Source organism: Camellia sinensis, chromosome 8, assembly GCF_055761805.1.
Source record: "Camellia sinensis isolate YWXY chromosome 8, ASM5576180v1, whole genome shotgun sequence".
Lineage (NCBI taxonomy): Eukaryota > Viridiplantae > Streptophyta > Magnoliopsida > Ericales > Theaceae > Camellia > Camellia sinensis.
The window spans coordinates 112,666,133-112,677,348 of NC_138968.1; the positions used below are offsets into that span (position 1 = coordinate 112,666,133).

General features: G+C 38.5%; 1 protein-coding gene across 1 annotated transcript; it reads right to left on the reverse strand.

Moving 5' to 3' along the window:
- Nucleotides 1-5,441: 5,441 nt before the first annotated feature.
- Nucleotides 5,442-10,996, reverse strand: LOC145797041 (uncharacterized). Its single transcript, XM_082883145.1, has 5 exons — nucleotides 7,028-10,996; nucleotides 6,740-6,870; nucleotides 6,121-6,639; nucleotides 5,944-6,042; nucleotides 5,442-5,860 (listed from the first exon to the last, which is right to left on the reverse strand). Exons 3-5 carry the CDS (start codon nucleotides 6,562-6,564, stop codon nucleotides 5,669-5,671), a joined length of 735 nt encoding a protein of 244 aa, XP_082739271.1. The 5' UTR covers nucleotides 6,565-6,639; nucleotides 6,740-6,870; nucleotides 7,028-10,996; the 3' UTR covers nucleotides 5,442-5,668.
- Nucleotides 10,997-11,216: the final 220 nt, after the last annotated feature.

Consider the following 11,216-nt stretch of genomic DNA (forward strand, 5'->3'; position numbering starts at 1 on the left):
ACAAATTATCCGAATTCCTTACTCAGCCTTATGTAAAATATAAAAATCGTATGCTTTTTATTTTACCTAGCAAAGGTAAAAATAGTATGTTTTTTGTTTCACCCAACTAGGCTTATTTTGACAATTGAGTTAAAAGTCAACTTTTTATTTTTTTTGACTTTTTTTTAAGTCATATTATCCATCTACTTTTTGCATTATCTAAAAAAAATCAAAAAATTTGACTTTTAACATACTTCTTAAAATATGCCTTATTTTTCAACATTGATGTTTATTTTACATATTTATTAATTTAAAGAGTCTTACAATTAGGGGCGCAACTCGGGCAGATTAGGAGATTGTCCAAGCCCAGCCCGAGTTGTGCTGAGATTTGCCTAGGTCCGCACCAAACCCGAATTGTAACCTGAAGTAGCATGCCCAAGTCCGACCCGAATTGCCCGAATTGTATTTTTTTTTTTGCAGCTATATTATTAAATTATTAAAATTTGAGTTTATTTACATTTTTTATATATAGAAAATCATTAATACCATCAAAACAAATAATTTATATAATGTAAGAGAGATGCCGTTATAGTAATCTTTACAATTTATGAGTGAAAAAAAAGGGTAAGATTTTCTACTATTTGTATATATAATATATATTCAATATGATTTAATAATCTAAATTATTTTAATATCATGTAATGGCTAATAATTTATATATATATTTAATATTTTTATATATCTATATATGTATAATTCAGGTTTCAGGTTGCTCGGGTTGTTTGATGTCTTTGCCCAAGCCCGTACCGAATTTAAAAATATTTTGTCCAAGCCCTAAAAAATTTCAGGTTAGGTTCGGGTTGCTCTGGTTGAGTCTGCCCAAGTTGCACCCCTACTCACAATACTCTCCAAATATAATTAGCTTCTTATAAGAATCTAGTATTAGGGGTCGTTTGGGATTAGCTAATATAGTCAACTTTTTTAGCCTGAGACTTTTTTAGCCTCGTTTGGTTTTTGTTTTGGGACTTTTTTGACTTTTGTGAGATAAAAAATATAATGATTATGAATAAAAAGTAGTATTTTGTCTTACTATTTATATAAGCTTATTTTGTTTTTTTTGTGCTTTTTTAGCCCCAAAATCTTAGCTAAACGAGGGCTTATTTTTTTAGATGGTTTACAAGAATTTTGTATTTGAAGCTTTGATAAATGTATTATTTTTTTAGATGGTTTACAAGAATCTTGTATTTGAAGCTTTGATAAATAGAAAAAAGGCTGGTGCAACTAAACTATATTATTATTCAAAATGAAGAATATTATTATACTTTAAAAAAGAATCATATCATGAAAAAATAAATTATATTTTGGATTTTTAAAAGTTGTAAAATTTTCTCTAGAGATAAAATAGAGACCAAATTGTGTGTAAATTTTTTTTACAATAATTTTGTTAGAATAACTATCATACTGGTTAATTTGTCAGAGTAAGTAAAATAGCATAAAATTAATTATAATAGCTAACAAATATTTTTTAAAAAGACCCTTAGAGATGCTCTTTGAGTCCCTAAATATATGCCTAAATTAATTGTTTAAAAAATATAGTAAAAGTGAGTCCCAATTTTAGGCATTGATAGTTTGGTAAATTAGTGAGTGCATAATTATTGTAATAGATATGTTAAAATTTGTGTGAAAAAATATAATTTATTTTAATGCGTTTTATAGTAATAAAATTTATAAACAGTCCAGTCACCTTACTCTTTCTCTTTTACTTCTCTTTCTCCTCTTAAAAAAATTATTTTATTTTTTTAAAATTCTAAAATCAAATTCTAAGAAAAACATACAAATCATTTAAATTTTTTATTATACTCATAGTTTTTTAAGTTATATTTAAATTATGAATTTAAATTAAAATGCAAAAAATGCAAGAATAATGTAAATAAAAATATGAATTAATTTATTTCCTTAAATAGCATCTTGTTTTTCACATTACAAATAGTGGTTGGGCCCATATCCAAATCCATGATAGGACTTGAGGAGATTGGGCTGTGGGAATTAATGATGGGATCTAGAAATGGGCCAGGCCCAGTGGTTGGGTTGTCACTTCTATAAAATGGGGGACTATCTACAGAGCCCATGTGACACATCCATGTACTTTGTGCTTCTCAGCACCCAAACAGCCTCATTGTCAAAAATGATTTTTTTCTAGTTTTATTAAAATTTTAGAGATCAAAATTTAGGGATAAAATTATTTTTGAAGGATTAAATATTTTTGTTATGAAAAGTTTCATTATTATATTTTTAGCAACGAAAATTAAACATTAGTGATGAATTATATCCTTTTGGGACCAAATTTTTTGTCTCAACCAATAAATCATTTTAAGACCAAATTATTTTATCCCTAAAAGTCTATTTATTAGTGATATTTTCAAAATTTTATCACTAAAAGTTTTGTTTTTGACTTTTTAAAACGACCTTTTAGTGACTATTTTCATGATGATAGAAATTAGTTCCTAAATATCTTTTGCAATAAAATTTTTACTTTTAGAGATCAAAATATTTAATTTTTAAAACACTTATATGTTATAGTATTAGAACAATACTCACAATTTTAAAATGTACAATCGTGTTTTCAAGAGGTGTTTTTGACAATTAATATCCTTGTGTTTGAAAAAAACAATCAAAATTTGTTGTGTCAAATTTATCTTTTCCATCTGCCATGTCATTTAGACATAGTTTATCTAAAAGGGTTTAAGGGGCCGTTAAGTCCTTTATAAAGTTTCATTCCCCATCTATTTTTATTACTTATTTTGTAAGATTTATCAATTAAAAAAATATATTTACATAAAAAATTAAAAAATTTACCAATAAATCATAAATGTTGTATTTATGATCCAATTAGTCCTATTTGTTTTCTAATGTTCCATTTGATCTTGCAGGTTGTGAAATGGCATAATTGCCATTATTTAGACGTTTGGTGTAAGGTTTACGGTTGTTTTGTTTTGGAATGTGGTGCACGCGTGTGTCACACATCGGCGACCATTAGCAAGGGTGTTGTGCACGCATTGGTTATGTATGTAATACTAATCACGTGACACATTTTGGGTGACACACAATAGGAAAGCACACTAAGGCTTCTTGTACTACGGCCTTAAGTAGTTCATTTGACACGTGTCACACACCGTTAACCGACCCAATTTTAGAAACAAATCGAATTTGCTATCCACGACCTGACCTCCCTTTGTAATGGGAGATTGAGTAACGTTTGGGAAACCTTAATTTCAATAGTTTCCAAAATTTGAAAAGTGGATACTATTTGCGATTTTTTGAGGGGGGTGAGAGATATATTGAATCAAGTCGATACGTTTTGGTGAGGACACTGTGACACTGCATGCGTGGGGCGTAGACGACGGTGATACACAATTATTCATAGTAGGTTGTTCCTGTTTGTGGCCTCCATTGATGGCAGATGAAGATATGTGGCAAGACCCTTTGTTGCTTTTCATGTATACGATATATGTGTGACAGTGACGCGAATGGTATGATGGTCTCCCTTGTTTGGACATTTGGGGTTTCATTATTTTGTGAATTTATTTTAATTTTGTGTTGATTATTTAGGGTTATTGTGGTTTGGGTTGTTTGGGCGTAGGTAAGTATGAGGAGGTATGGGGTTGGGGTTGGGGTTTATAGTTGTTAATTTCGAATGTGTGTGTTTGTTGTGGCTGACGCGTATGTGGTTTTGATCTGTGTGTGTGTGTCGTAGGAAAATGTTGATGGGTGTAGGTGGTAAAAAGTAAATAGTGTGTGGGTGTTGTGTTTATCATGGTATATGGTGTTTTTTTGTTAGGCATTTTGTTGGCATTTGTTTTCTAATGTTCCAATTAGTACTGGGCCAAGTGCGAAGCACGAACTGGAAAAGGGGTCGGGCATTCTACCCCCTCATCTGGATAGGTCTGCACATGTCCAAACAGGTGTCTGAACCGAAATGGAAAGTAGAACACGCAGTACGTGAGGCCAATCAGTTGTATACCCGGCTGGCGGGACATGTTGTAGCTCGTCTCAGTCAGATCAAGCCAGGGGCAACGCCAAGCGATGTCAGCCGCGGATCTGCTACACATCAGTCGTACCACAAACCCTCTAAGGGAAAGTTCACTAACCGCTGGCTAAAGAAGTAAGCGTTGGTCGAGTACTCGAGGTAAGGGTCCACCACTTTCAGCTTATCCATTAACTACACTTGCGAAGGGATGAAAAAAAGAAGAAAAGAGAGATTAAAGAATAGAGAGAAGTACATTGAGGGAAAAGTAAGGAAAGGGTTTTGAGAGAAAAATAGAGAGTGGGTGCCAAGCGATGTGAGAAATCAAAATAAGAAAGGGTGGGAAACTATACCTAGAGATGCAGCGAACTCCCTGCAAATCGAGTAGTCTCTCGTCGATGAAAAACATCTAAACACATTAGGGTCTTGGCTAGTGTCAGACCAATGCAGCTCTTACTTCCTTGAGACATTAGGCTACTTCGATCAACCTAATGCTAGCTCCACCGTAAATAGGGGCAAATAAGAAGTATGCAAGTAAACATAAGTAGAGGGCATGTTGATGATAACCTCGCCAAAGAAGGTCACCTCTATCTCCAACACCAGAAAACTGATGAATCAAGTCGTGAATGTTCAACTCTCCATCATGAGCTAAGGATCGAGCCTCATGTAAAGTAAGGCTGCATATCCGCTCCAAAGCCCGGGCATAGCCAAAATGGGGTTGGAGCATAATTTCCTCATCTTGTCGGGATTCCATTAAAGCTTGAAACTCTTCAAGAGTCAGACACATTTCTTGTGCTCCAAAGCAAAACACATGTGTAACCGGGTTCCAGCATCGAATAGCGGCAAGAAGGAACGGAAAACAAAGCGAAGTACGACTCACAGAAAAAAGAGCGTTTATGCCAAAACTGCAAAAATTCACTTTTTCCGAGCCATCCAAAGTGGCTATCCAGTCTCGGAGCCTATTATTGAGTGAAATCTCCATCTTGGGAGCAAAAATTAGAGACTTGCTATTCTATCAGAAAAACAGCATGGGAGCACATTTTATAGAGATTAAGAAGAGGCAGTGTATTATAGCTGGATCATACTGATCGGCATCCTTTTTGGACCCAGCCATGTCCTATTGGGGCTCGGCCGTGCCTTTTTGGGCCCGGTCGTGTCTCAATGTGTGGACAAAACAGTAATATTTGCAAAAGGGAAGGGGGTTAGCTTTGGCAAGGCATTCTGTTGTTTTGCTTTGAGTCTAGCCTGGGTCCCAGGAAGTGTTTTTGGTTGTTTTCATTTCGTTTTCCCGTTATCGAGTTGTATTTTGCATTTTGTCCAGTTGTAGGTTGTTATTTGATTCAAGAATGAAATCAAGAGCAAGCATTCATACTTTTAAAGTCTTGTAAGAGGTTGTTATGCAAAGGTTGCGCCATTCATCACATATTATGCAAGGAGAAACCATCAAAATCTTTCTTTTCATAAACTGTTGGATCCAATCCCGATCATTGTTTTACAAAAGCAAAAGCAAAGAAAATCCTCAAAAACAAAACAAAAGGTCTATCTGAAGTTACATTGTTCCTAACTATAAAGCACAAAAGAAAAAAAAAAAAAACAACCCATCCTAGCCCTCTTCATCCTCGATCGTGGAGGAGGCGCGTGACTATCATCACTGGCATTGTTGGACTAGACATCGACATCATCCCCGTCATCATTGGGGGTCGTGTATTCATCAAAAGGAGCCTCAGAAGAAGGCGAGCGATGTCTTACTCTACCTCTCCCACGATCAGCTTGCTTTTCATCTCTCACTAGAGCCCACCTCACTCTCCTTCTCCTAGCTGGGGGAGGTCTTGCAGGTATAGCTGGCACTGACTCAAGCTGAAAAAAGTACAAATATCAGAATAGATTCAGCAGAATTGTGAGGAAGATTGCAACAACCGTAGACTATGGATAAAGTGTACCTTGATCCCATGAGTGACCAAAGCAGTCTGTCTCTTTAGCACCATGAGAAATAGCCGGTCAACCGTCCAAAGGAGGTCATCAACATACCCCACGAGTACCTGCAAAAGAGAGAAAATTTGAGAATGTGGAACAAAGTTGTAAAACACAGTGGGCAAAGATATAGGGGAAGCGTTTACCTGCTCAACATCGGGAGCAACCACCAACCTGCGATCTCTCTCCTTAATGTGTTCAACAGGGATCTGTTTGATCACCTCGTCTAGTCGTATGTATACAACCTCGGTGGGAATCGCAGAAAGCCCATGAATGAGAGCTACGGCGAGAATACCTCCAGCAACGACAACAACAACCTCAGGAAGTGCATGGACCACACTCTTGGTAAGAGGAGACATCACACGAGTCTGTAGGAATGCGATAAAGTCACCGGCTCCATGGTACCAATCACCATCCTCTCCATGCATAAGGTAATCAATCAGGGGCCCATCATAGAGATCATCAGCGATCCTTGTACCTGAACAAGGGAGATGTGGAACATCAGGATCAGCTCGGCCCTGAGTCTGGCTAATGAACCGTTCTCCTAAGTGATATACCCTGCCAAAAGGGCCCTCGAATAGAATCCGCATGGAGGAAGCCTCCTATGCAGCGACATAGGTCATCCTCGATGCTTGACGAATGCTCGTCCAGGGGTGCCAATCAATCTGCAAATAGAGGATGCAAGTCAAGCATCACAGATATCAAGGGTTGAACAATATGGAAACAGTGAAAGTGGTAAACAAGATTAGTATCAGGTTTTGTTACCCTCTCCGTGGTAACTGTGTCAAAGAAGCGACAGAAGTAGGGGAAGTCACGATCTACGCATTGTTGGCACTCAAATCAGGAGTTGTAGTACGGAGAACGGGGCACAGACAACTCGATCGGCCGTACTGGGACTGGGAAAAGTGAAGTGAAGTAGGAGTACCACAGTTGCAAAAGGAAATAAGTTGTGAACAAGAGAAGTAAGTATCGGCAAAGAAAGCATATGCGAACTAGAAAAGTAAAACAGCAAGCATAATGTGCAAACTGAAGTAAAAGAAACAGAAAGTGTACCTCTTAGACTCTCCAGTATTCGCCAAGTGAGTCCGCCTTTCGACGGGAGGCAGAACTCATATAGTAGTATAGGGTGACCAGGCTGGCACCACCTTAATCGTACTCTGCCACCCGTGAAAGATGCACCAATGCGCCCAAGATATATAGCCCTACGGTATTTTCCCTATTTGCAAACAGGGTACTACCGAGGAGATACATGAGGAAATCGCGAGTGTACTGAGCAACCTCCTCTGCGGTAGCTGGCTGAAGGCCGGAGAAGTGGTCCAAGAACCAACTGTAATGCTCCCATGGCCGGCAGTATCTGGGATCGCCCCGAGAAGATGAAGCTGTGTGGCTTTCCATTGTGTCTTATCAGGATCGAACAGAATCGGGTCGCCCACCCATACCCGCAAGCCTGTGAGCATTGAAAAGCCATATGGAGTCAAGGTCAGCTCCTCGGTTGATGAAAAGTGAAAGTAGTCGGTGGTGTCCCACTACCTCTCCACTAGGGCCCCGTATAGCAGTGGCTCGGCCTTCATCTGTATATGTCCTGAGTAAAAGGAACCAAAGCTGGCGGCGTCAACTAGTGTGCAGACCACTGGAAGGAGCCTCTCGTACCAATGCTAAGGGCCAAAAACAGTCCCGTAGCCGCCTATCTTCCTGTCTATCACTTGTGGCAAGGGAATGTTGTCAGTATTCGCATTAAATGACAATAAAGGACTTGCTTAAATATGTTCAAAACAAAGAGAAAGATTTCTTACTGTAGAGGTGTCGGCAGATAGGTGCTCCACGGGCTCTCACAACAGGACATCCTCGTCAATCCCAAGAATGAGGCCCCCAAATCTCAGAAGGTCGCAGAGGTTCAAAGCGTGTGTACGTAGCTCATAGGTGGCTGGATCAAAAGGCCTGACGACAAAAGGAAGCAACTCAGGCTCAGCAACAGGAGGAAAAATGTCCTCCACTGCTGTGTCCTCTCCTAGGATGGTTCCAATATCCGTGTCAAGGTCCGGAATGGGAACTTCATCACTAGCCATGGAGGAAAAGTGAGGAAAAATGAGGAAAAGTGTGTGGGTGAGTGAATAAGAGAGGAAAACCCAACATGAACCCTAGGGGAGAGAAAACAAAGAGAAAATGGGAAAATCAAGAGAGTGTAACATGCCCGGGGGGTACCCGGGTGCGTTAAACAGTTTGGACCCTTGATTTCTTTGATCTAGTCTCACGAATGCAATGTGAAACATAGATAAGAGTCCAGATTTGACAACTTTTATTGAAAATCTATTTTATTGCAATTTTGTCAAAAATGGATTGCGTCATCAGATCTCAGAGTCGTCACCTAATATTTATTTTGGGAAAATTAGGAAATCCGTGACTTGTGCCCAAGCCACTATTCATCGTAACCAAGGATGCTTAGCTCAGAACCTTAGATATGAAGGGGGAAGGTCATTAATTGAGCACCCCCGCTCACCCCGATCAAAAGATCGGCCTCTACTAAACTATGATATGAATTTTATTTTCTTTATATGTTCATGTTCTAATTATTTATCCTAAAAATTACTATGTGAAGCATACAAGTATAGACTAGTTTGCTCAAATTGGAACAATTTCAATTTCATGTTTGTTTTGCAAAGGGTTTGAATTTGCCACCTCAAGTGGGCTTAAGGTTTGTGAATTTGCCACTACAAAGTGGGCTTAAAACGTACATTTGTTGAATCATTCCAATTCAAGCAACAAGCTTTCATTCATAGGCATTCAAGCAGTTTATCAATTAAGCACTTAGCCTTATGGTAAGATGCTAAACATAATAAGAAAATTATGTATAAGCGGGATGCTAAAGCATAATAACTCACATATTTACCGACATCCCGCGAACAGCTACAAAACAAAGTTAGTAAAATATACATGATCCTATATACAAAATTCTAATGTAATACATACACAAAAATGCTTCTAAAGATCTAGCTTCTAAGATATGACATGTGAATCATCTCAAGAACATGAGGTAGCGCACAAAATCATATAATAATCAATTAAAGCACAAAGATGCAAATTTAGCAGGATCAAGATGAATGAAACATGGATGCAAAGCATGGATATGCATGGCATGTTAGATATATACATATGTACAGTTAGGGAAAGCGATTAAAGAATGGGATAGAAAAAAACGAGGTAAGGAATTATTACAATACTTTAAATATTGCAGATCCAAGAGAGAGGAATAAATATTACAAAAGAATAAAAATAAAAGTTTTAAAACCCTCGGGCATTCATCAACTAGCAAATAACCATTTGACTTCAATCCAGCAGGCCTACACATCTCAACCCATGTACTCATCTTCAATGGAGGCCCCACCTGTTGAAATGGTTCATCATAGTTATGTGGATTGATGAAATTTGTTATTCCAAAAACCTTTGCCCTTTCACTCTTTTCAGGATTAGTATCTACGCCAACTATTCGAGAGGCTCCCCTTAGTTTGGCACCTTAGGCAACAACAAGGCCTACAGTTCCAAGACCGAAAAATGACCACTAGTGAGCCTCCATCTATATCAGTAACCTTCCAAGCTGCACCTAGACCTGTTGCCACTCCACAACTAAAAAGACATTTTTTCTCTAGAGGTGCAACTGAGCTGACTTTGACGGCACATCCAGAGTGCACAACTGTATACTCACTGAAACTTGAAACCGCACAATAATGATATATGGGCTTCCCTTTTACTGAGAAGCTTGTCCCTTGATCACTATGCATTACACCTCTCCTTTCTAATCCCAGTACTTGGCAAATGTTGCTTTTACCTGAGGTACAATGTCCGCAGCTCATGCATTCTCCAGTAAATAACTCAAGCACATGGCCCATCTCCTAAAATTCAGATACTCCTTGCCCTACGCTCTCAACAATCCTTGAAGCTTCATTCATGGTCGTTATTCACCATATCTCCCTCCAAACCTATTTTTTTAACAGCAGCATGCAGGACCGATGTCGAGAGCGAGGTGTAAGAATAAATACACTCAGAAACACCAAAAACATCGAAAGATGCACCGGATGCATACCCCGATTGACAACAAGTCCTTCACAGCGAGCGGCGGTAATGTAGGGACGGTGTCGCTGAGAAGATTCGCTTTGTCTCCGGTGACGGAGCTACCGTGTGCTGCAGCAGCTTCGGTCTTGCTCTTCATCTCCAAACAGAGAGCTCTTTGGTGGCAGGAACTCCCTCCCCCCCACTCTCTCTCAATATTCTCAACCCTTGTCACCATCAGCCTTATCAACAGCAGCAATGGATCTGTTGTTTGGATGCTTCTCCTTGTCTGTCATAGCCAGCTGCTGAAGAGCTTTAGATGGAACACAACCTCTGTTTACACATGTTCCCCTTATGACATCTTCCTCGATGATAGCTATTTTGAGACCCTTCTTCACAGCATGCAAAGCAGCTCTGTGGCCTCCGACTCCAGCTCCGATGATGATGAGATCGTAATCAAACGACATCAAAGCAGTTCCATTGTCAGACAACGAAGTCGAGAGCTTCTTCGATTGTCTCTAGATTGAAATGATGATTCACTAAGATTCGGACCGTTTTAGCTGAGAGGGAGTGAGGGAGCCCCGTTCGAATGCGTGGTTTGATCAGGCAATAATGGCGGGAGAGGAGTGAGAGTGAGATGTTGAGAGAGAAACTGAGGAGTATCTTGTAGAGAGAGAGCCATGCTGAACTTGTCTTCCCCCCTTCTCTCTCTCTCTCTTGTTTTTTTTTTTTTTTTTTTTTGTTTTTGTTTTGAAAAACTCCAATATCTGAGCTCCTCCTCCACACACTCACACACACCCACTTGGAAAAACCATCCCTCTGTCTCTCCTTTCTGTCCCTACAAATATTCTCTCTTTTTCTTTTTTAAAGAAAATATTCTCCACCACCCCCTCATCATAACCCAAACCCATGCTGACCATTTCTCAATTTTTTTCTTTATCCTCCACCCAAAAAACCCATCATTCTGCTGACCCTCCTCTAGTTTTTTTTTTTTATATTATTATTTTCTATTTTTTTTCTTTTTGTATTATTTTCTATTTACCAAATAGCTAAAATATACCAATTTATCTAACACCATCTCAAAATATGTACACACACATAAAATTATAAAATACTTCAAATTAATAATTTGGCCAAAATGGGTGAGGTTTGAGATTAAAGCTTCAATCTGATTTTTTTGCTGAGAAATTCATAAAAT

Excerpts from the sequence above, each read along its gene's own strand:
- LOC145797041 (XM_082883145.1), bottom strand. The coding sequence starts at position 6,564 with ATGCGGATTCTATTCGAGGGCCCTTTTGGCAGGGTATATCACTTAGGA. Across the intron at positions 6,043-6,120 it reads TTGCTCCCGATGTTGAGCAG|GTACTCGTGGGGTATGTTGA; the intron begins GTAAACGCTTCC and ends TCTCTTTTGCAG. Across the intron at positions 5,861-5,943 it reads TGGTCACTCATGGGATCAAG|CTTGAGTCAGTGCCAGCTAT; the intron begins GTACACTTTATC and ends TACTTTTTTCAG.